Genomic DNA, 27,449 nt, shown 5'->3' with positions numbered 1-27,449 from the left:
GAGGGGAGGGGGGATAGTAGAGGATAGGAAAGGCAGCAGAACACAACAGACACTAGTATGGCAATATGTAAATCAATGGATGTGTAACTGATGTGATTCTGCAATCTGTATATGGGGTAAAAATGGGAGCTCATAACCCACTTGAATCAAAGGGTGAAATATGATATATCAAGAACTATGTAATGTTTTGAATAACCAACAATAAAAAATTTAAAAAAAAAAGAAATACATAGGACAAGAAGCAGAAAATCTCAGCCAACCTGAAACCTAAATTTCATATTAAATTTTTTTTAACTTAAAAAAAAAAAAAAAGAAAGGCTCTTAGCTATGACTAGGGCCTGGAGCCACTGACAGCTAGGTCAGTTTAGCCAGGACAAAGTGCTGGAGGAGGGAAGTAGCAGATGATAGCAGAGGCTCTTCCTGGGCATGAAGCACCGTGTTGACCATGGTTAGAAGTCTGTATTTTAGTATGAGAGGAGTCAGGCACAGTCAGAAGTTTGGAGAGAAGTATTATATGATCTTAAGTTTTAAAAGGATACCCCAACCCTTATAGAGGTGAGGATGATGAGGAGAGTAAATTCAAGGGGACAGCAGTAGGCTGTGGAAGTTATTCAGGGGAGAGATGATGAGAGTCTGGGCAAGCCCAGGTAGAAGCAATGAGGGAGTTGAGGAATGAATGGACATTTTGTTCATGTTCCTTATTTTTTCAAATTAATTAATTTATTTTAATTAGGTATATATGACAGCAGAGTGCATTTTGATTCATTATACACAATTGCAGCACAACTTTTTATTTCTCTGGTTGTCCATGATGTAGCATTACATTGTATGTGCAGTCATACATGTACCTAGGGTAATGATGTTCATCTCATTCCACCATCTTTTCTGCCCCCATATCCCCTCCCCTTTGCCCAATCAAAGTTCCTCCATTTTTTCCCATGCCCTGACCCCATTATGGATCAGCATCCATTTATTTTAGAGAATATTTGGCCTTTGGTTTTTTGGGATTGGCTTACTTTGTTTAGCATGATATTCTCCAACTCCATCCATTTGCCTGCAAATGCCCTGATTTTATTCTCTTTTAATGCTGATTAATATTCCATTGTGTATATATGCCACAGTTTCTTTATCCATTCATCTGTTGGAGGGCATCTAGGTTGGTGAATGGACATTTATTTTTAAGGAAGAGTCATAGAATTAAAAGATGGGTCATCTAAGGGGTGTAAGAGAAAGAGAAGTATAAAGGTTTTGGTCTGATAAATGGGAACAATAAAATTGTTTTTCAACAAGGCGAGGAAGATTGGGGAGGAGTGCATTGTACCAAACTCTGCTGCTGTTCTTCCCCTTCTTTTGTTCCAGCTCACTGATCATCTTTGAAGAAACCAAGAGAATTTCCTCTTGTGGTATTTCCACTTTGCATTTAGTCGTCTTTCGTCTCCCATACCTTTCTGTGTGAGTTTGGTCTCACGGAGAAGAAAAGGGAAGATGCAGCTACACAAAAGAGGTGATGGCTTAGAGGTAGGTAGATTGACAGGGGCAGAAGGTAGGCGTAGGCTGTAAGGGAAACCAGTACCCTATTTTACATTTATTACTGTCTAGCATGAAGAAAACTTTGTTGTGATCAGTATGAGAAGACAGACTCTAAAAAAGCATTTCAATCAAGTAATCTTGGCTTTGAAAGTGAAATTCAATGTTTTTTGATACTTCTGTTACTAACCACCTCCTACTCTCTGCAGACTCTAAGACATTAGGAAAACCCAAAGAAGAAAAGCAGAGCTTTTCAGTGGAGGAACAAGCCAAGGACTGAACTAGAATTGCAACCAGATGAAAATATCTTTAAGAAGTTTAATCCAGAAAGAAAAGCACCCGTATTTGAGAACTTGAAGCCTCTGTAAGACAGAGGCAACTACTCCAAAGGAAGTCACCTCTGCTCCTTCTTATCCTCAGTACAAACCCTCATGCTTACAGATGTTGGACAGCCTCTTCACAGGGAACAGTCTTTTATTTGACAGTGAATGAAACAGCCTTAAGCTTCCTGGGAGAGAACAGGCACAACAAAGATTATACAAAAGATCTGGATGACGCCAGACTTACTAGAATCAGGTTTGCTTAGCAAAGGGAGGAAGAATAGAAAGGAAACCTGATATAGAAAGAGAAAAGGCCTTCAGGTATTTACACAGCACCCCTTTCTCTTGCTTCTTTTGTCTCTGCATCTCTCCCGTGAATTGAGAATGCATGGAGGTAACCCTGATCTATGTTTCTCATTTTAAAAAGACCTCCTTTCTCAATCCCTCATCACTCCCCTCTGCGTCCAAAGCATGTGTCAGTTCCCCCTCCAATGAAAATGAAGCATTCTTTCTCCACTTTCTCACTCAAGAGTGAAAGAAATAATTGCTTATTCTCATATCACTATTCTGGTCTGGCTTTTCTTATATTTTAAAGGTTGCAGCAGTTCTGTAATATTTCTTGTTTCTCTGCTTTGATTGTTACCCTTTAGAATCAGTCCCTCTGCCACAGCAGCCTGAATGATGTCTTTAAAATGTAAATCAGATCATGTCACAGTGGGTGTCCCACTGTGCTTAGAATAAATTTAAATGCTACCATGTGCCATTAAATGCAGGCTGGCTTGGTCTCACTCTATGGTCTGATGTCATTTTCCTCCCTACACAGGCAATTCAACTCCTAAACCAGGTTTCAATGCCATTGCACTGGCTATTTTCTGTTCCTCCAGTTTTTCTTCTGCACTCACTTCACTGAGATGCCTTTCCTGGCATTCCATCAAAAGTAGCTGCATTCATAAGCCATGAGCCATACCATTTTGTTTTATTTAAACATTTAGAAAACTCTATGTCGTCATTTAATTACTATTTCATTATATTTTGCTCCCACCAGAGCATAAGCTTTATGACAGAAAGAGTCTTATCTATTTTTTACACATTGGAATCTCCAGCATTATTTACCCAATCTCAGTGTATAATAATTTGTTGAATGGAGGAGTAACGTAAGGGAAATGGTGGTTAGATACAAAAGGTTAGTGGTTCAAAAAAAAAAAAAAAAAAGAAAAAGAAAAAGATATCCTGGTACAACATAAAACTTTGGTTAGATGAAATCAAAATTTGTTATTCAGTTCTCATCCTCTCATTTGGGGACTATCTGACATTTTTTTATGCCATTGACACTGATGGAGTGGAGAATGCCTATCTTGCAGCCAGAACTGAATATCTATCTGGAACCTGAGTTGCTTATGGTTTCCAAATTATGAAGCTCAAAGAGTTACTCCACTACTTATCTACATTTGAGTTCTCCCAAGGTAAGTGAGGGGCACTCTAAGAATGAAATTTATAGACTCTCAGGTGAAGTTTCTGATTTTATAAATCAATTGGAGTAGATATTGAAATTCCTGCCTGTTGCCCTCACCCATTGCAGGATGTAGACCTTTTATTGTTGCCAGAAAGGAGTCCTGCTCGTTTTCTTTGAACAACTTATTTGTTCTTTACTTAGAGTGATCCATGTTTGCATCAAAAACAACCACACAGTGATTAAATGAAAATGAAATTATAGAGAAAAGAAAATTGTAACAGAATTGGAATGTATTATCCTTCCCTAAAGAAGCTCTGTGTCCTCAGTAAGTAGAGAGTTCTAGGGATGCAGCTATGGATTCTTTGCTTTGTCTCTGTGTCTTGCAGGGGCACAGAGCTTTCCTGGGTACCAACTCTCCATATCTCCCAAGAAGATGCCAGCACCAGCATGGTCAGATCATCTCAAAAAGGACATATATATCCTGTGAGCAAAGAAGAAGTGATATTAAGCCTTCAAATTATTTCTTAATTCTTATGTTGTCAGAGCTGGAAGAAAACAAACCTATCACCATGTATATGTAACATATATATGAGTCATATATATATATATATATATATATATATGTATATATGATAGCCACATGTTTTTAAAATAAAAATGAGGGTCTGGTATGTGGCTCAGTGGTAGAGCACTTGCCTAGCACATGTGAGGCACTAGGTTAGATCCTCAACACCACATAAAAATAAATAAATAAGATAAAGGTATCATGTCCATAAAGTAAAAATAGGTAAATAAATACATAAAAATGAAAAGCATATCCACCATTGTAACACAGCTGATCATCAGTGTTTTATTTCCTTCCAGCTTTTAAAACTGTCTATTTCAAATAGGAAAATGTGATTTGCTATTTTTTCACAAAAAACATCATAAAACTTTATGGATACTTAATATTTATGAGCGGATTACCAGACAGTTTCTGAGGGATTCAATGGCATCAATGCCAAATGTTGGACATTTAAAATTCCTTTCAATTTGTTATTAATATGAATAATTCTGTAAGGAACATCCTTGGGTGTATATTTTTAAATATTCAATTCTATGGCTGGCTATTAAGAGTTCTTTATCAGTTCCCTTAATATATGTAACGATTACTTCAACTTCATCATGTGTAAAATGGGGATTATAATTACAACCATCTATTGTTATTGTTATAAGGATTAAATGAGCACATGTGTGAAATTTCCTGGTCCATATAGATGATAAGAACATGTCAGTGCCTTTCCTCAGATGGCATTTAGAAGGTAAGCATGTTCTGTTTCCAGTTTCCTATTTCAAGCCAAAGAAACCACCACAAAGTAGAAGATAACTGAATCAAAATCCTAAACTATAGACCAACAGAATCTTCTAGCCTGATGGTAATCAAACAGAGAAACAGATACCCTTTGCATTAAGTAACTACCTTCCCTCACCTTTTCTGAAGAGTGGGATAAATGTTGCACTGTTTTGTTTAATTTTCAGGAAAGTTTTAAGACCATTTCTTATGTTTTATGGTTACCACTGACCACCAAAATCACTCTTCTGTTGATTATGAATCAGGATATCAGCTATTCTGTGGTTAAATTCTGGTTCCAATAGAACCATCCTTTCTTCTTAGTACCGTCCAATAATTTTCATATGGTCAAGATAATACTTTTCAAAATGCTTTTTAAATTATGAGGAAGTCATGCATACCACACAATTTAGTTTCCATTTTATATTCTTCAGTCAAATGATGATTCAGCTGCATGATCCCCAACGTATCTGAAGTAAGAGAAAGAACTTTACACTCCTGGCAGTCCTGAGATATCCTTTTGATCTTTTTCTTGACTCTTCAAACCAAGTGATTAGCTATTAGTTATAAAACCAAGTAATTAATTATATTCAAAAAGCTTATGACTTTATAACCTATTAAATAATAAAAATAAAAAAAATGTCTAAATTATTAGCATTTTAAGACTCTTCAATTTCATCTTAGGGTTAAATTCTTTACCAAGAGTATTTATATGTAAAAAACAAAATACCTGTGTGCTTGTGGGGGAAAAGCTTTAGCTTATTTCCTACTTTTTCTGGGCAATTAAGACCTTCTTCCAATATCCTGGTAATTATTGCACAAGGATATGAAAAACTTCCTTTTAAAAATGGGCTATTGAAGAAAAAGGGCTTTTAAGTGATTCTTCTAGAGCTATTCATTACCAGAAAATACACAAGCAAACAATGTTGAATGAAAAGTATATAATCATTCTTCAGGGCTGGAGTCAGAAAGAGATCTGTAGAGAGATTTTTAAGGATTTAAGGTTTGAGGGCAAAAATTCATTGTCAACGCTATTCCATAGTCATATGTTCTTCCTAGATGTGAAAGTCTGGATTTGCCTTCCTTGCTGAGTAGGCATCAAAACCTTGAGTGAATATCAAAGTTTTAGTATTCTTGAAAAGACCAGATACTTCCAGAAATCAGAAATGAAAGTGCACCAACTCAGTACTTCTCAGCATCTTTTTTTCATGCAATGATATGCATACCCTCAAATGCTCTCATTAGCACATCCTTAATCTCCTCTGCGTTAAAGGACTCAAGGTTTAAAAGTTTCATGTAAGTGTTTGGGTAGGTATGCACACATTTCATGTTAATACCCCATCACTTCTCCCTTTCTCATACTTTTGTAGACAATCAGGATTCGAGGAGGCAGAGGCCAAGGGGCCTGTAATATATATAACTGGTCTGATCTCTGATTTTGTGCTGCTAGGATGGTTTGGTGCTGGAGTGTGTGTCAGGTTTTTTGTTTGTTTGTTTGTTTGGCCTTTCCCACACAGCTGGTGAAGCCTCTGATCTGTGCTGAGCAATCTGTAGCTACAGGTGTCCTCTGGTGACAGTCCTGGTGTGGAGCCTCTTTAAGGAGAACACACTCCAGGCCCTAAGACTTTTTCTGAATCCACAGGCCATTGAAGAACAGGGCAATGGAGACACAGCTTTTAGAGAGAACTGAGCTTAGACTCAATATTTACCCTAAAGAATCACATTTGAACCAGAAGAAACTAAGAAATCTTTGACTAGAAATTTGAAGTATTTCTCCCCAAGATTTTCAGGGATACCAGGTTTAGGAAGATATATATGTATATTTCAAATTCCTCTCCATTTCCTTTTTTAAATTTGTTCAATTAATTATACAAGACAGTAGAATGTACTTTGATAATTATACATACAGGAGTATAATTTCTCATTCTTCTGGTTGTACGTGATGTAGAATCACACTAGTGGTGTAGTCATATATGTACATAGGGTAATAGTGCCTGATTCCTTCTACTAGCCTTTCTTCGCCCATATTCCCCGCCCTCCCTCCACTCTCTTCTACCTAATCTAAAGCAACTCTATTCTAGACTCCCCAGTTTTAATTGTCATAATAAATACAGTGTACTTTTACTTTTTTTTTTTCGTGTGTAGATGGAAGTTTAGTTTTGACTTGTCACTCACCCATGTTCCCCCTTAAAAATATGAGAAAAATTTAAAAGGTAGTAATCTTGCACATACTTTTACTTATCAATAAAAGGTTCCACTTACAACGTAGTACTTTATTATGTATACTGCACCTTGAAATTGATGAGAACATTCAATATGCTCTGATTCCATGATGGAAGAAACAGTTCTAGACTATTCTGATCCCCAAATCTCAGAAAAAAATATTGCAAGTGACAGCTTGGTATGGTGTGAGAAAAAAATAAATGGATATAAATATCCATTTGATACATTTTTCAGACTTCTGAAGTAGAGATAAATATAAGCAACATTAGCTGAATTTACCCTATGTCAGACATTTTCTACAGAGGGGAAATTGAATCCTGATGTACACAGCCTGTGGACATAACTGCATACCATCTACTGTTAAGACAAAGAGTTAAGGGACTCATACCAATCCCTATGTGCAACTTGTATATCTCATGGTACCCTGTTGTTGTTATTTCATTTGTTAATTTATTAAATTTGTTAACTTGTTCATTTTGTGTTGCTATAACAGAACACCTGAAACCGAGTACTTCATAAAGTAATTTATTTGGCTCATGATTCTGGGAACTGGAAGGTCCAAAAGGCATGGTGCCAGAATCCTGGTTAGGGCTTCTGGGTGATGTCAACATGGTAGAAAAGTGGAAAAGGAACCCCATTTTAAGTACCCCGTTTTTAAAAGGAAGTTTTTCATATCCTTGTGCAAAAATTACCAGGGTATTGGAAGAAGGTCCTAATTGTCCAGAAAAAGTAGGAAATAAGATAAAGCTTATTTCCACAAGCACACAGGTATTTTATTTTTTACATATAAATACCAAGTGTGGGGGGTAGCCTCATTTTATAACAGCCTACTCTGGAGACAACTAACTTGGTTCTGTGGGAACTATATTAATCCCTGTCAATGATGGTGTCTCCATGACCTAATCATCTCCTATAGCCCCCACCCCTCACAACTACCCTGTAGCATTAGGAACCAAGATTTTATCATGTGAGCCATTGAGGACAAATGATATCCAAACTATCACAGTTAATACTGCATGAGAAGACTCATTAAACTAAAGTTCTCACAGAATTTGGAGAAAAAAATATGTTGCTTGTATTCTTTGCCCATAGAAAATATTATTTGCCCTTGTTTCACAGTGGGGCATAGAAGCTGAGCTAGGCTTCCCTAAGTCTGTGTCAATAAGTGCTTGTCATGATTTATCGGCTTGGCAAGGAGCAACATCTAGTTGCAGCTCCAAATCTTGGGTCAAGATTATTCCTGACATCTTTTTCCCACTAAGGGCCTTCATGGCATAAATAAGAAAGGACCAGTTCGGGGACTCACAAGACTTGGGTTCCATTCTAAATGCCATGTTCACTTTGGATAGTCAATTTTCTAAAATTCCCATGAATAAAATACTCCCCCAGAGAATTTTGCACTAATGTGAAAGAGGATAGTATACTGGGCTTAATAATTAATGTGGGCTTTATTCTTATTTAGCATTATACTCCTTTACTGTTGAAACTACCAAAGTGACATATGGCTATTAGAGAATGCTTAATTAAAAAAGAATTGAAAATTAATTCAATCTTGAAAACTATTTGGATATCTTCTAATTAATATCCCTTGGTACATACTCATTATTTTTTCCTCCTTTAGCAAATTAATGGCTTTGAAGTTTCATGACTTGACCTCTTCTTAACCTTCCTTCTCTTTTCTTTTATTGTGTGGATGGGTATAGCTCTTACTACCATTTATCTCTGTATTATAAAGAAATATATAACTAAAAATTTCTTAAAATATTTTTCTCTGCTAACACTAGGATTATAGCTTTCCCGCTGCTCACTAAGCTGTGAATATTGAGACTGACAGGTCACCTTCCTACTTTATCTCCCAGCATTGTGGGTTGTGGCTCACTGTGCAGCATTCCAAGTTCTCATGTCATGACCCTGAGTTCCTATCTACCGCCCCACTGCCCTGGGCTCTCCCTTTGGGCACAAGCCATTTTCCTACTCAGCTCCCTGAGAAGTTTCTCCCTCTGATTACACATGTCCTTTTTCTGCTTCTTTGATTTCATTAGATGGTGGAGATCATTTTAGTTCCAACCACACATGGCTTGTCAAAGTACCAGGAGTTAAATGTGGTAATTCAAGCAGATGGTTTCAGCCAAATGTGTTCACTTTTCACATGTGTTTATCTTTTGTTCAACAGCACAAAGAACTGTTTGATCCCTCCCCCCACCCCATCAGCTTGCCTCTGGATTACAGTGTTTATTTTTTTTTTTTTAAAAGGCAGCAGCAATGAAATATGAGGGCTCAATATATGAGAAAATGGATAAGTAAGCAGGATTATAATACATTCCAGCAATGTTTGCATCAAAAACAAAAAAGCAAACAAACTCATAACAATGAGCTTTCTACAAGAATGTTCAGACTTCTAAGTGGACCATCAGAAGGTAAAGCATACAAATCAGGCCAAGATTTAAACATGCTACTCTGCCACCTTCTCCCTTTAATAGACGTATACTTGTTACAAACTGAACAAAAATATCCCTGTTCCTCTTCCAGAAAACCTGGCTCAATAGTCCCTATGAAAACCAATAGGTTCCAACTGATAAACGCTTGAAGAAGTTACACTTCACTTGTTATCTGCAAGCTACTTTCCTTAATGTGTTCTGAGATCTCAAATGGGCCCCCAAAAGTCTATTTGAGCTGGTGATTTATTATTCTCCTGTCTATCATTGACCAAAGTGACTTTGTCTGTACTTCCAGAGCACACAAACAAGTGGTTGAAAGTAGCTAACTGCAGTATATAATAGAAGCATATCTTTAACCAGTTTGAAGCATCCATCTCTCATATGTACAAAATGAATGATTCACGTTCAGTTTTCTGTCTTACCAAAGGTTAGGCAGAAAGAGAGAAAATCTCCATCTTCCATCCCTGAAATCTGTGCAATTGAGGGTTAGTGATGAAGTATAGAGGCTCTCCCTAAGGAGGTTGGAGGTTCCTACTCACAAAGCTAGAGAGTAGATACACTTCCTCTTCTCACTCAGAAGGAGTCCAATTTATTTTGTAATTTATGTATTTATTTTAAGAATTTACAGCATTTATTGAGGTATAGTTGACAAATAAAAATTATGTATATTGCCCCACCGACCAGCAGACCCATGCTGGAGCCCAGGCCCAGGCCTAGTACCATCCCTGCTGAACTGTGGTGGGGCCCAGGCCCAGGTCAGGCCCTGCACTGCCCCACAAACCCACTCAGGAGCCCAGGCCTAACCCACCTCTATTTTGGGATACTGCAGCCATCATCATAACCCTCCCCACACGGTAGCCTCCATCTTGGCATAACAGACAGGGCCTGGAGGCAGTTGCATCTCTAATCAGACATTCCAAAGCCATTGTAAAGCCCTCTCTTTCAGTCCCATCTTTGAAAGTGGCTGCATCTATCTTGAGACACCGACACCCCTACTGCTATTTTCAGTTACCTCCACTCTTGCCGCTACCACATTTAGTTGTAGTAGCATCCATTATGAGACACCACCTTGGCATGGGAAGCCCAACACCAAGGTGAGGTACAGGTAATGTACAGGGACACTACAAGATTATAGGGTAGAAACTGTAAACCTCAGATCTGTACTGCAAGAAAGGAAGACACATAGACAACATGAAAAAAACAAGGGAAAAAGTGCCCCAAACAAACCAAGATAATACAGTAATAGAATCCATGGAAAGTGCAGTTGATGAAATGTCACAGAAAGAGTTAAGAATGTAAATAGTTAAAATTATCTGTGAATTAAAGAATGACCTAAGTGAGCAACTATAGGCAATACTTGATCACTCCAACAAAGAGATAGGAGAGCAAATATAGGCCACTATTGATCACACCAACAAAGAGATAAAGGAGCAAATGCAGGTATCAAAAGATTACTTCAAGAAAGAGATAGAGATTCTGAAAAAAAATCGGAAATTCTTGAAATGAAGAAAACAATATCCAAATTAAAAAAAAAAAAACCACAAAAACCTCAATAGAAAGCATCACCAACAGACTAGATGACTTGGAAGACAGAATATCAGATAATGAGGACAAAATATACATTTTTGAAAATAAAGTTAACCACACAGTGAAGATGGTAAGAAACCATGAACAGAATATCCAAGAATTATGGGATAGCATCAAAAGACCAAATCTAAGATTTATTGGGATAGAAGAAGGCACAGGGATTAAACCAAAGGAATGCACAATCTCTTCAATAAAATAATATCAGAAAATTTCCCAAACATGAGAATGAATTGGAAAATCAAATACAAGAAGCTTATAGTACATCAAATGTACAAAATTACAACAGATCTATACCAAGGCACATTATAATGAAAATGCCTAGCATACAGAATCTTAAAAGCTGCAAGAGAGAAGAATCAGATCACATATAGGGGGATCTCCAATCAGGCATCCCAAAGCCATTGTAAGGTCTCAGCAGATTTCATCAGATTTTTCAACATAGACCCTCAAAGCCAGGAGATCCTGGAACAGCATATACCAAGCTCTGAAAGAAAATAGATGCCAACCAAAAATTTTATATTCAGCAAATTAAGATTCATATTTTGTGACAAAATAAAACCCTTTTCATAATAAACAAAAGTTAAAAGAATTTACAGTGAGAAAGCCTGCACTACAGAGCATTCTTAGCAAAATATTCCAGAAGGAGGAAATGAAAAAACAACAATAAAAATCAGCAAAGGGAGGAACTACACTAAAGGAAAGGCCAATCAAAGGAGAAACCAAGTCAAGTTAAAACCAAAAATAAACCAAAATGTCTGGGAATACATATCATATTTCAATAATAACTCTGAAAGTGAATGGCCTAAACTCATCACTTAAATGATGTACACTGACAGATTGAATTAAAAAAAAAAAAAAGACCCAACAATATGCTGCCTTCAAGAGTCTCATCTCACAGGAAAAGACATCCACAGACTGACGGTGAAAGGACCACGTAAACAAGCAGGGGTTTCCATCCTCATATCTGATAAAGTGGACTTCAGACCAAAGCTAGCATTTCAAACTGCTTAAGGGATTCATACAACAAGACATAACAATCAAAAATATCTATGCCCCAAACAATGGGGCATCTATGTATATCAAACAAACCATTCTCAACTACAAGAACCAAATAGACCACAACACAATAATACAACAGAAGAAAAACTAAACAAAAAAACTATAGAACTCAATAACACAATCAATAATTTAGACTTAACAAATGTATATAGAATATTCCATTCATCAACAAGTGAATACACTTGCTTCTCAGCAGCATATGAATCCTTCTCCAAAATAAACCATATGCTATGCCACAAAGCAACACTTAGCAATACAAAACAAGAGATACTACCCTGCAATGGAATGAAATTAGAAATAAACAATAAAATAAAAAATAGAGGCTACTCCAACACCTAGAGATTAAACAATATGCTATTGAATGACATATGGATAACAGAAGACATTAGAGAAGAGATAAAATTCTTAGAGGTAAATGAGAACTCCAATACAACTTACCAAAATCTCTGGGACACTATGAAGACAGTGCTAAGAGGAAAGTTCATTGCATTAAGCTCATTCATTAAAAGAAGAAAAAGTCAATAAATAAACCACCTGATATTACATCTCAAAGCCCTAGAAAAAGAAGAGCAAACCAACACCAAAAGTAATAGAAGACAGGAAATAATTAAAATCAGGGCAGAAATAAATGAAATTGAAACAAAAGAGACAATTCAAAAAATTGACAAAATGAAAAGCTGGTTCTTTGAAAAAATAAATAAAATCGACAAACCCTTAGCCACCCTAATGAAAAGAAGGAGAGAGAAAACTCAAATTACTAAAATCCATGATGAAAAAAATATCATGACAGAACACTATTGAAATATGGAAGACAATTAGAAACTATTTTGAAAGTTTATACTCCAGTAAAATAGAAAACCTCAAAGACACCAACAAATTTCTAGAGGCATATGATCAACCCAAACTGAGTCAAGAGGACATACACAGGGGCTGGGGATGTGGCTCAAGTGGTAGTGCGCTCGCCTGGCATGCGTGCGGCCTGGGGTTCGATCCTCAGCACCACATACAGACAAAGATGTTGTCTGCCTAAAACTAAAAAAATAAATATTAAAATTCTCTCTCTCTCTCTCTCTCTCTCTCTAAAAAAAAAAAAAGAGGACATACACAATTTAAACAGATCAATTTTAAGCAAGTAAATAGAAGATGTCATCAAAAGTCTACCAACTAAGAAAAGCCTGGGACCAAAGAGATTCACAGCTGAGTTCTACAAGACCTACAAAGAAGAATTAATAACAATACTCCTCAAATTATGCCATGAAATAGAAAAGGAGAGAACCCTTCCAAACTCATTCTGTGAAGCTAGTAGCATCCTGATACCAAAACCAGGCACAGACACATCAAGAAAAGAAAATTTCAGACCAATATCTCTGATGAACATTGATGTAAAAATTCTTAATAAAATTCTGGCAAATTGCATACAAAAACATATTTAAAAAATAGTGCACCATGATCAAGTGGGGTTCATTCCAGGAATACAAGGATGGTTCAACATGAAAATCAATAAATGTAATACATCACATCAATAGACTTAAAAATAAGAATCATATGATTATATCAATGGATGCAGAGAAAGCAGTTGACAAAATATAGCACCCTTTCATGTTCAAAACCCTAGAAAAACTAGGGAGAGTAGGAACATACCTCAACATTGTAAAAGCTATCTATGCTAAACCCAAGCCCAACATCATTCTAAATGGAGAATAATTGGAAGCATTCCCTCTAAAAACTGGAACAAGACAGGGATGCCTTTTTTTTTTACCACTTCTATTCAACAGAGTCTTGAAATTCTAGCCAGAACAATTAGACAGATGAAAGAAAATAAAGGGATATGAATAGGAAAAGAACTCAAACTATCATTATTTGATGATGATATGATTCTGTACTTAGAAGACCCAAAAAACTCCACCAGAAAACTTCTAGAATTAATGAATGAATTCAAAATCAACACCCATAAATCAAATACATTTCTATACATCAGTGATGAATTCTCTGAAAGAGAATTTAGAAAAACTACCCATTCTCATAGCCTCAAAAAAATTAAATACTTGGGAATCAATCTGACAGGTGAAAGACTTCTACAATAAAAATTATACAACACTAAAGAAAGAAATTGAAGAAGACCTTAGAAGATGGAAAGATCTCCCATGCTTTTGGATATGCAGAATTAATATTGTCAAAATGGCCATACTACTCAAAGTGCTATACAGATTCAATGTGATTCCAATTAAAATCCCAACATCATTCCTTTTAGAAATAGAAAAAAGCAATCATGAAATTCATTTGGAAAAATAAGACACTCAGAATGGCCAAAGCAATTCTTAGCAAAAAGAGTGAAGCAGGGGGCATCACAATACCAGACTGTACTCTAGTATAATACAAAGCTATAGTAACAAAACGGCATGGTATTGAAACCAAAATAGACATGTAGACCAATGGTACAGAATAGAAGACACAGAGACAAACACATATAAATACAGTTATCTTATACTAGACAAAGGCACCAAAAACATATATTGGAGAAAAGATAGCCTCTTCAACAAATGGTGCTGGGAAAACTGGAAAACCACATACAGCAAAATGAAATTAAACCCCTATCTCTCACCATACATAAAACTCAACTCAAAGTGGACCAAGAACCGAGGAATTAGACCAGAGACTCTGCCTAATAGAGGAAAAAGTAGGCCCAAATCCTCATTACATCAGATTGGGCCCCGACTTCCTTAACAAGACTCCTAAGTCACAAGAAATAAAATCGATAATCAATAAATGAGATAGATTCAAACTAAAAACTTCTCAGCAAAAGTAACAATCAATGAGGTGAAGAGAGAGCCTATATTTTGGGAGCAAATTTTTGCCACACATATGTCAGATAGAGTACTTATCTCCAGTATATATAAAGAACTCCAAAAAACTTAACACCAAAAAACAAAACAAAACAAAACAAAAAAAAAAAAAAAACCACAATCAGTAAATGGGCTAAGGAGCTGAACAGACACTTCTCAGAAGAAGATATACAATCAATCAACAAATATATGAAAAATGTCCAACATTTCTAGTGATTAGAGAAGTGAAATTCAAAACTACTCTAAGATTTCATCTCACACCAGTCAGATTGACAGTTATCAAGAATACAGACAACAATAAATGTTGGCAAGGATGGGGCAGTGGGGAGGCACACTCATACATTGCTTGTGGGACTGCAAATTGGTACAACCACTCTGGAAAGCAGTGTGGATATTCCTTAGAAAACTTGGAATGGAACCACCATTTGACACAGCTATCCCACTCCTTGGTCTATACCCAAAGGACTTAAAGTTAGCATACTATAGTAACATAGCCACATCAATATTTAAAGCAGCACAATTCACAATAGCTAAATTGTGGAACCAATCTAGATACCCTTCAATAGATAAATGGATAAAGAAAATGTGGTATATATACACAATGGAATATTATTCTGCATTAAAAGAGAATAAAATCATGGCATTTGCAGGTAAATGAATGGATTGGAGAATATAATGCTAAGTGAAGTAAGCCAATCCCAAAAAACCAAAGGCCGAATGTTTTCTCTGATAATTGGATGCTGATCCATAATATTGGGGGCGGGCATGGGAAAAATGGAGGAACTTTGACTGGGCAAAGGGGAGGGAGGGTTGGGATGATGCATGGGGTCAGGAAAGATGGTGGGATGGGATGAACATCATTATCCTGTGTACATGTATGACTGCACATATGGTGTGACACTGCATTGTGTATGACCAGAGAAATGAAAAGTTGTGCTGCAATTGTGTACAATGAATCAAGATGCATTTTGATGGCATATATACCTAATTAGAATAAATGAATAAATTAATTTTTAAAATTATGTATATTTACGGTATACAATGTGATATTTGCATATACATTGTGAAATGGTTATCACAATCAAGCTAATTAACATATCTATCACCTCACATAAGTAATTTTTTATGGTGGAAAGAACATTTAATATCCATTCTTAGAGCAAATATCAAATATATATTACTATTCACTCTGGACACTATGTTATCGATGAGGTCTCTAATTCATCTTATAAATGAAAGTCTGGACATTGTGGGCAATGTCTCTCTCTCCTGTCCGTAGTCTTCTACTCTCCTTTTCTATGAGTTCTAGCTTTTTAGATTGCACACATAAGTGAGATCATGCTGTATTTGCCTCTCTGTGCCTAGCATATTTCACTTAGCATAATGCTTTCTGGGGCTGTTGCAAAAGGCAGGATATCCTTCCTTTTTAAGACTGTAGATTCCATTATGTATGCCACATTTTCTCTATTCATTCATCAGTCCACAGACTAAGTTGTCTCTAGATCTTAGTTTTTGTGAATCATTCTGTAGTGGACATAGGAGGGCAAGTACCTCTTCATGTATTGATTTTGTTTCCTTTAGATTTGGTATTGATGGATCATATGGAAACTGTTTTTAATTTTTTGAGGAATCTCCATGTTGTTTTCTGTAATGACGGTGACAATTTACATTCCTGACTAATGCTTTCCTTTTCTCCACATCCCCTACAGCACTTGGTGTCTTTTGACTTTTGGATAATAGCTGCCCTAACAAGGTGACATCTCATAATGGTTTTGATTTCCATTCTCCTGATGATTGGTGAATTTAAATTTTTGCATAAATATCTGTTGGCCATTTATTGTCAATTTGTAAGACAGGGGCTGATGGTTTCCCTCACTGATGGTACTTGTTCCTATATCATTAAAGCTGTCTGTGCTTGGCACGTTGGCAATTGCTGTAGACTGAATGCTAGTGTCTTCTAAACATCATGTTAAATGAAGACAAAACTTATGCATGAAGGAGAAAAGATAGCTCTGTTTCCTTCACATTTGATTCACAGTTTACAAAGTGCATAGTAAAAATTCCACTGATAATTAATTGCAAGCCAATTGGTCATATGTCTGAGACAATGAGGTTATATATGGGCAACAAAAATGGCACTTCCTGCGAATCTGTAATATTTCAATATAAAAAGTGGTAAAACAGTCCAACCTTTGTGCAGGAGATGTTCAGTGCCACACCTTGTGATTTGGCAACTTCCTCACTATGAGTCTTTAAGTGGGAAAATCAACCAACCAACCAAAAGAGCACTTCAATCTATTTTCCTCTCTTGTTTACCTTACAACTTTCAAAATTATTCACACCAATGATGCAATGAGACAAATGGATATTGTTACAGGAAATGTCCAGGCTTTCCAGTATAATAAAATAATGGTTACCTTTCATTTTCTATTTTCTGGCACTTTAATACATCTATAATAGTCACTGATATTTATCATAACATTAAGAGGCTGCAAGATCTTGAAATTATTCCTGAATGGCAAAAAAAAGAATGTTCAAAACTGTTCAGTTATTTGAAGATGATCTCACTGTTAAGTCTGTTGTTTTTCTCCATACTTTTCATTATGAGAATGTTCATACATACTGAAATGTTAAAATTACACTGTCCTATATTAAATAATTTGCCACATTTGTTTTCCCTTTTCATCTTCCCATATGTTCCCACACTCACACATAACATACTTTTTGTTGTTGAATAATTTGAAAGCAAATCATATGATGCTGACGGATATGTATTTTAATGTATTCTAATTCTTTCAAATGTATCTATATATAAAGTACATCATGTAATATCCATATATAAAATAAATATTAACACAAACACATTTTTCTTATTGTTTTTACATGTTAATTTCTCACAAGGATTGTTTGGGTTTTTTTGTTTGTTTGTTTGTTTGTTTTAGTGAAAATGCCCAGTTGTCTAACATGAGAATTGATTCATGTTTATTATCAGTATTAACTCCATCCTGTACCTGACCATCAATGCATGTGTCCTATCTTAAATAATTACCTTACAACTTTCTTTTGGATAATAGCTGCCCTAACAAGAGTAAAGTGACATCTCATAGTGGTTTTGATTTTCATTCCCCTGATGATGAAGTTAAATCTTTGCATATAAATGAGGATAAAACTCAACCTAAACTGGATCAAAATCTTAGACATTAGAACATAGACCCTATGACTAAAAGAAGAAAAATTTGGCCCAAATCGTCACCTCCGTAGACTTAGGAACTGACTTCCTTAGAAAGACTCCTAAAACGCAAGTAAAATCAAGAAACAATAAATGGGATGGATTCAAACTAAAAAGCTTCTTCTCAGGAAAGGAAAGAATCAATAACATGATTTTCCATATGAAACCAGTGCTTTGATTTATATTCTTATAGATAAGTCATAGCATTTTCTGTCACCTAGACATTTGAGAGACTAACTGATTCTCAAAGATGAGTTCTCTTTTTTTCAAATGGAAAATAAGTCCATTATTGCTAGTGTAACCCAAAACTTCCTAAAATATTAAGCTGTGAGAAAGAAATTTAATATTGGTAAATTTATCAAAATTTAGGTCAACTCTCATTAAAAAAGTACTTAAATAGATCCTGAGAAAGGCAATTAACATTATCAAAGAATTAACTTTAAAAAAAGATAGGAGGGGTGGGGGTGTAACTTAATGGAAGAGCCCTTGCCTAGCATGCAAGAGGTCCTAGGTTTGATTCCCCAGTATAGGGAGAAGAGAAGAGGGAGGAAAACTTTTACATTAACTTTATTACCACAAATGGGATGAGATTTCTCAGGTTAATTAACTTTTGAATATGATGTGTTTTACTCATCTCAATATAACATATTGAATGTAACATTTTGAAATTCACCTTAGAGATCCTGCTTGATGGATAGTACTGTGGGTAGAATTGTTTCTGCCTCAAAAATATATATCACCTTAACTGCCAGTACCTCTGAGTGTGAACTTACTTGGAAATTGTGTTATTGTAGATGTAATTTGTTGAGATAGGGTCATGCTGGAATAGAATAGGTCTCTAACTCAATTGTACTGGTACCTTATAAGAAGAGCAAGATTTGGACACAGACATTCAGAGGAAGACACATAGAAAGAAGATGGCCACATTATAGGGGAGGGAGGCACAGATCAGACTGATGGAATACCAAGGATTGCTGTCTCTCTTCAGGAGCTAGGTGAGGGACATGGAACAAGAAATGAACCCTACCAACACTTTGGCTTTGGATTTCTAGCATCCAGAACTGTGAGAGGATAAATTCATATTGTTTGTAGTTTTTTTGTTATGCTACCCTTGGTAAACTAAGATAGATAGAGATAGAGATTAGATAGATAGAGAGAGAGAGAGAGAAAGAGAGAGATAGATAGCAGATGGAGGAAGGCAGACTAAGATTAAGATTCCGGCCTATTAGGTTTAGGTGTAGGCATAAAATGAGTTCTTCAGAACCTAGACTTAAATAATATAGTGGTCCTATTAGTTTTAAGTGAATCACATAAAATTGCTGTTTTCGGGGCTGGGATTGTGGCTCAGTAGTAGAGTGCTCACCTAGCTAGCACTGGGTTCAATCCTCAGCACCACATAAAAAAACAAACAAACAAACAAATAAATAAATAAATAAATAAATAAAATAAAGATAACTATGTCCAACTACAACTAAATATATATATAATATGGATATATAAATATGTTTAAATACTTATATAATATATAAAATTAATGAGAAAATAATATATATTTATATATTACATATAAAATAGATATTATATAAAAATATAATATGCAAATATATATAAGCCATTTTCATAGGGCAAAAATGAATTAATAGACAAAACTGTATTATATTCAACTCAATAGATGGATACATAAATAATTTAAGTTTCCCCAAAACCCTTTTCATCTTCAGCAGCAAACCCATTGTGGAATTGTCTAGGAAAATATTTCCCCTGCATGACTTTCCCTCTATAAATAGCTTTTCAGAGTCCATTCATTTCATTTAGCTGAGGAAGTTTCCGTCTCCATGACCCATATAGAATTAAACACTAGAGGCAATCACTGGGCAAGGTTTTGCCTGCTCTCTCTCTCTCATTTGCACATCGCTGTGCACAGTTCATCCTAGAAGACAACACTGGGGATTCCATCTCATTTACATTCAAAGCTAAGGTTCCTCCAGGGGATTTTTTTTTCTCATTCCATTTGGCACAGCAGTAACTGTATTTGACAACATCTGCCTTACAGCTCCATCTGACACTTGGTTCCTGTCCACATTCTCTTCCTGCTTGTCTTTTGAGGAAGATATTTTCACAACAGAGGTGGAAAGAAGGAAAGTGAGGGTGAACCACGGCTGTATTTTTTCAATTAATATGAGTCAGGAGCTTACCAAACATCTTTACCTATCTCTTACTCCAAAGGTTGTTGACATAAATCACTATTCTCTAAACCAGCCTTTTTGTTCTTTGGGATTCTTGAGCATTCACAAGTAATTTCTGGTGTTTATTTCCTAGACTTTCAAATATCTAGCCCTTCATAAAATGTTTTCAGCTAAAAAAGTAAAACACAAAACAACACACACACAAATTTTACCAACAATGTTTTTGATCAACAAAAGATAGAACTCAGTTTAATGATATTTTGTATAAACTACTGATAAAGCACAATTTGTTTTCATAACAAGTAGATATTTAATAGGACATTCTTTTCCATAAATTTTTAGATAATCTTTCACTCAGATAAATTATATAACTAAAGGAAAATTCCAAACCTTGTAAATATTAACTTGTATAACTATCTACTCCAAACAGAATTTTCATAACATAGAGTTTACTAGTAGCAATTGCCTGTGAATTATTACCTACTTTGATTAAACTAGGGCTTTTTTTGTTGTTATTTTGATATGGCTTTAAATTCTAACAGATTGTTTCAAAATGTTATTCTATTTCCACTTGACTGGAAATCCTATGCCATTATGCTATTCATTATATGAAGCTCTAAAATTTCCCTGTGCTGGACAATATATAAACAGCTGGTGATATTAAGCTGCCTTTAAAGGAAAAAATTTCTTGGCCTAAAAAAAAGATAATATTTGACTTCAAAATATATGACATTTCTCTCTTCAGTAAACTTTGTGAATAAGTTTTCAGAAATATATATAATGTGTGTATGTATACATAGTTTACATATTTGTCCACATAAAATTTGAATAAGGAAGAATGTGGTTGTAAAGAGTACCTTGGCCTTTATGGATTTTTGAGTAGAAACTACTTAAGGATAGAGAGTGTAAATGAAGGATTAAATCTACACACTTCTCTCTTGGGGACAGAGTATTACACAGGTGCCTGCACTTATTTTGGAATCTCACCTGCTACATTTCTTACTTATTAGCGATGAGCAACCTGAGACACTTTGCCTTTCCAGCTTGCCTATCATTTGAGAATAAACTCAAACAAATCTTTCTTTCTTTTCCAAATACAAACCCAGCCATTGAAAGTTAAGACAAATTAGAAGCTGATGACTCCTTTCACAAACACAGATATCTGTGTTTCATTTCAGCTTCTTATAAATGGCAAGCTTCTCTAGGATATCAAGGTGTGACTCTAATATGGAAATGTTAAAATGTGCCATCTGTGTATATACATCTCCCAGACCACGGCTGGTATAGAAAGCCAGGCTTCCCTACCAGCTCTCATGCATCTCCTTTGCACAGTTCTCCCCACAGACCACATTCACTGCAACATCCCGTGGCTTTCAGAGAGCTATGAGGATTCCATCAGACCACGATCAACTTGGGTTGCTCTCTCCCCTTCAGGAGTCACACCAGTCAGCTGCACATAGCGGCTCCCTGGCCCCTTAGTCCTTTGAGTCAGGTTCCTGACTGCTCCAGGTCACAGGTCCCCCAGAGATGCTATTATATAATGAAATAAACTTACTGTTTTCTTTAACACTTTGAGAGCATAAGGCTTCTGGGTCCCCTTCTGTTTGCATCTGTACACAATGGATGTAGCACCCCTTGAGGGGGAAAAAGACAAAAAGAAAATGTTATGCTTTGGACATGAATTAAAGGGATAAGTTTGAAAATAAGTGTCTCTTACAGTTATCCTCTCAAACAACAAGTGTTTATAAGTTCCACTATACACGAGCCCTATATGTCAAGAGTACTTTTTTTTCCACAATTGAATACATTTTGTTTAGAAAATTCTAGGTTTTTAGACTGCTCTTTTTAGACCCTCTTTTCCTCTCACCCCTTCTCTACACCAGTAACAAACAACAGGGCTGCTTCATTCAGTAGGCACTCAAGTAAATCACGTCCTCCAGTAAACATAATTTTTGAAGAACACCCATCCAAATCAGAATCCCAGTGTGCCTAAAGGTACCTGTTGAGTAAAATAAGCTGTATGACTTCAGGGAGGGGTTTCAGTTCAGGGCTTTTGTAAGGGTCCTAACAGTGCATTTCTGCTACTTGGCAAGGGAGCTGGGGAACCCCCTACCCCTTGCTCTTTTTTTTTTTTTTTAACCTATTAAGGAGAATGATAGGGAGGAATGTAACAGCTATCTTCCTATGTTTGTAAGGTTGCTAAAAAAAGAGCATTAAAAAGCAGGACAGTGTGGTACAAACGTTCCCACTCCACACACAAAGCAAGAGAGTAATAGAAACAGACAAAAAGAGAAGTACAGACCAAACAGGCAAAAGTTTCAACTTCAGAAGGAGAATATCTGGAAGTATCTTAAAATAAGATCAGCTTGAAGTAAACCTCTCAGACTTTGAAGAGCAAGCCAAAGGCCCTCTTGTGATATATTCAGTCCTATGGTTCTGAAATTCTAGGTGGGCACAAAGGTTTATAAAAATCAAACACATATCTAGCTATCTAAGCACAATAAACTTTTAATATAGCCAAGAGAAGTCAGTTCTAGTGGGTTCTATTTACCAATGGCCAAGAAAAGTGTTACTATTTTTAAAGATCTTTGGTAAGAAAGGACATATACATAAAATAAAGTGTTTTAGAAATAAAATAAGTGACAATAAATATGAAATTTACTTTTTTTACATTTACCTGCTTTAAAAGATAACTAAAGAAAAATATATTTTTAATATCTTTGTTTTATTTATTTTTATGTGGTGCTGAGGATCGAACCCAGTAGAGCGCTCACCCAGCCTCGCACGTGCTAGGTGAGTGCTCTACTGCTGAGCCACAATCCCAGCCCAATTAAAGAAAAATATTAACAACACATTGCATTCAAAGCATATGTAAAAGTAAAATGAATGGCAATAAATTAAGGATAGAAAAATAGAAGTTGGTAAAATACTGCAGTGAAGTCTTTATGTGTGAGGTGCATGATATTATTTAAAGATAGACTGATTAACTAAAGGTTTGTATTATATGACCTTGCACAACGGCTAAAATAATTATTTAAAAGAAAAGTCAATAATAAACCAAAAGTCAATAATAAACCTAAAATGCAAATAATCAAAAATGCAAATCAAAACCACAATGAGGTTTCATTTTTCTCCTTTTTAATTTGGCTGTTATCAAAAAAGATGAACAATCCCAAGTGTTGTTGAGGGTGTGGACAAAAGGAAACCTTTGCACAGGGTTGCTAAGAGTGTAAATTAGTGTAGTCATTGTAGAAAACAGTATGGAAGTTACTCAAAAGATTAAAAAAATAAAACTGTGGTAGAACTTATGATCCAGAAATCCCATTACTGGCTATATATTCAGAGAATGAAATCAGCATGCCAAAGAGCTCATTCTCTCGTGATCATTGTAGCATTACTCATAATAGCCAAGATATGGAGTCAACCTAAGTGTCCATTAATAGATGAATGACTAAAGAAAATGTGTTATATATACACACTGGAATACTACTAAGTCTTTAAAACAAGAAATTCTTGCTATTTTCAACCACTTGGATGAAGGTGGAGGACAGTAATGAAACAAGTCAGACACAGACAAATATTGCATGATTTCACTTATATGTAGAATCTAGAAAATGTGAACTCATAGAAACTGAAAGCAGAATGGTCAGGGATTTGGGGGATGTTGCTCAAAGGAGACAAGAACGATGTATTATATCTTGAAAATCACTAAGGGAGCAGTGCATATGTTAATTAGATTGAGTTAGTCATATCACAATGTATACACATTTCAAAACATCATATTTTATGCCATAAGAATGTATAATTTTTAATTATAAAAAGATTTGATCAAAATTATATTGAGATTTCAATTGACTCCAGTAAGAATGGAATTTATCATAAATAATGATAAATGCTGGTGAGGGTATGAGAGAAAAGGTACACTTACACATTGTTGGTGGGACTTCAAATTAATGCTATCACTCTGGAAAGTGTGTGAAGAATCCTCAAAAAAATGGACCCAGCTATCCTACTCCTCAGAACTAAAATCAGCCACATCCAAGTTTATAGCAGTGCAATTTACAATAGCCAAGTTATGGAACTAGCCCTGGTGCCCATCAGTAGCTGAATGGATTAAGAAAATGTGGTATATATACACAATGGAGTTTTACTCAGCCATAAAGAAGAATAAAATTATGGAATTTTCCAGTCAGTGGATGGAGATAGAGAACATCATGTTAAGTAAAATAAGCCAGACTCATAAACTCAAGGGTTAAATGTTTTCTCTCATATGCAGAAGCTAGAGCAAAGTAAGGGGGAAAAAGGGGATTGGGGGTAGATATCATAAAGATATAGGGAAGTTCAGTGGAGCTGAAGAAGGAGATTGATGGGAAGAAAGGAAGAACAGGAAACAGGAGGAAATGCAGAAGGAATTTGACAAAATTATGCTATGTGAACATATAAATATGCCACAGTGAATTCCACCTATATGTATATCTATAAAACACCAATTTAAAATGAATAAATAAATGAGTAAAGTAGAGAAAGGAGAAAAAGGGAGAGAAGTAGAGAGGGAAAGAGGGGGCCACGAGGGACTGAAATGGAGTAAATAAATCCCATGCATTATGGTTATGTCTCTATGAACTAATTATTATTTATAACTATAATGCACTAATAAAAACATTAAAAATAAATAAATGAGAGTCTTGAACATATATCTCACCAAAGAAAATATATGGATAGCAAATAAGAACATGGAAAGACGCTCAACTACATTATTCATTAGGGAAATACAAATTAAAACCGTAAGAAAATGGCAACTACACACCTATTTGAATGTCTTAAAATAAAAAAGACTAGCAAGGATGCAGAGCAACTAACACTCTCATGCTTTGCTGGTGGGAATGAAGAATGGTGCAGCCACTTTGGAGAAGAGCTTGGCAGCTTCTGCTGAAGTTAAACATATCCCGGGACCCATCTGTCTCACTGGCAGATATTTATCCAAATGATATAAAAACTGTGTTCATTTACAAACTTGAACACGTATCTTCGGAGCAACTTTATTAGTATTCATCAAAATCTAGAAATGCTCCAACATTCAACTGTGAAACAGATCAACAATCTACAGTATATTCTTACAATGAAATTCTACCTAGAAAGGAAAGGGAATAAACTAGGGTGCACTTAACAACTTGGATGAGTCTCTACACAATATCCCAAGTGAAAGAACATCATTTCAAAAGGCAATATACTATATAACCCAATTTGTATAATATTTTAAAGACAAAATTATAGGGATGGAAAATATATCAGTGGTTTTTAGGGGCTCAGAAATTGGGGAGATATTGACTGCAAGTAAATATGGAGACTTTTTTTTCTCATGAGAGAATTGCTCTATATCTTTTTTGTGATGGTGTTTGCACAAATATATTCACTTGTCAAAAAGGCGGAATTGTGTAATAAGGTGAAATTTACCATAATTTAAATTATATCTTAATAAAAGTAAGTAAAACGTTGTTCTAGAAAAACCATATTGTTCAAAGGCAAGGGCAAAAACCAAATTACCAAAATATAGCCTATAGTATTCATTCTATTTTATTTTCACTTAACAATAGGTAACTGATGAAATCTTAGAGAGAAAAAAATTAACTTGCAAACATTTGAGGTAAAACCAAAATCTAATTTTCATTTTTATGAATAATTGAAAAAGTTAGCAATTGAAAAGTTAATATTACTCAATAATTCATGTAAAAGAAAATATATTATAAGGCATATATTGCTTAATTTCCTAATCTCATTAAATTACTTCATCAATAAAATGTTCAGTATATCAATTCTTATTTTAGCAAAACCTTTTTTAAAAAATTAACAAACTCTCAAGACACAAGTATACTAGAAATAACATTTTAAAGACTGAAAGAAATAAGTTAAAAGAATAACCTAAATAGATTTATATGAAAATAACATTTTAGTAATTTCTCAAAAACATAGCCTCTATTCTTTGTTGAAATTAAATGGTTGCTCAAGTTTGTAAATATAGAAATGGAATCGTGTTTTCAGTATATTTATATAAAAATAGTGTTTTTACATAAAACATATTAACAGTTAACTTTTAATATAGATGGGACTTATTGTACATTTTGCATTCTCATTTCAAAATATATTATGTAAAGAGAATTATCAAAAAATTATCTGAGATCCAAAAGAAGTAAGAGATTATAGAATAGAAGATATTATTTTTATGGGGTTATTCAGCTAAAAAATAATGCTTCACTTTTCATGTCTATTCATTTATAGCATGTTCTTTAACAAAAAGACCAGGAGTATAAAAATTATTCCAGTGAGATCTTTTTCTGCTATGATTTTTATGACAAAGAAAGGAAATCAATACTCTTGAAGTTTGACTTTTATTTTCAAATTGGTTTTCTTTAACAGAAATGTTAGGGAAGTTATTTCCAACTCTATCCTCATCAAATGGCTGGATATTTTTAAAAACATCTTAAGGCAAAAGGTTAAAAACATAGACCACCACGTTTTTCATCAAACAGAAAGAAGAAAATGTAGTTCAACCTGTAATGTTTCTAAAACTGTGTATAGTGTAATGATTATAATACTGTGTACAAATCATAACATATTTACACAATACAGTGTATCACACACACACACACACATGCACAACTATTATTTCATTAAAGCTATTAAGAAACACCTGATGTTGGCATCTGGCACTGTGTGAAACTTATGGGTGTGGGGAAATGCTCTAGATGTAATTATTTATTTGCCTCAAGATGTTTCAAGTATACAGTCCTTTACTGCCACATTTAGAACTATGTAGCATAAAAAGGGGCTCTCTATCCTGTAGTTCATCTTCACATATTCCTCATATTCAATACTTAAGGACAATTATCAAAACCTTCTGCAAATATGTCTGGATACATGCTTTTCCTCTTTATTTTTTTTATTATTATTATCTCATCCCTTTGCTCTTCTTGTTGCTTTAAAGAAAGAAAAACTGATTTAATTTTATATTTTACTCCAAATGAAATCCAGGTGTTTTGACATAACCACCCATCCACTAGTTCAGAGACAGATACCCAAATGCATTCAAAGGTCAAGTACAGAGTAAATATGATTCAAAATGGAAGCAGAAATTCCTAAGTCTGGATTCACATTAATGCTTTGGGGAATTTTGACGAGATTGTACAATATTAAGTAAGGCATTTTAGCAGTAAAGTCCTTCTCCCATCAAAGGAAGTTTTAAATCAGAGATTGGCT

At 35.1% G+C, this 27,449-nt stretch overlaps 1 protein-coding gene across 2 annotated transcripts in view; it reads right to left on the bottom strand.

The window, feature by feature from the left end:
- The window catches only part of Camk4 (calcium/calmodulin dependent protein kinase IV), a 237,250-nt gene that overhangs the window by 101,125 nt on the left and 108,676 nt on the right, over nucleotides 1-27,449 (bottom strand). The window contains exon 2 of one of the 2 annotated variants that reach the window (XM_048811576.1): nucleotides 21,751-21,829. In XM_048811576.1, coding sequence (XP_048667533.1) covers nucleotides 21,751-21,829 — 79 coding nt within the window. Of the gene's footprint in view, nucleotides 1-4,799; nucleotides 4,806-21,750; nucleotides 21,830-27,449 lie in introns of those variants that run through there. The other variant, XM_048811577.1, reaches the window with a different exon arrangement.

The sequence above is a fragment of the Marmota marmota genome, unplaced genomic scaffold, assembly GCF_001458135.2.
Source record: "Marmota marmota marmota unplaced genomic scaffold, marMar, whole genome shotgun sequence".
Taxonomy (NCBI): domain Eukaryota; kingdom Metazoa; phylum Chordata; class Mammalia; order Rodentia; family Sciuridae; genus Marmota; species Marmota marmota.
This window is presented reverse-complemented; position numbering and strand designations above follow the sequence as displayed.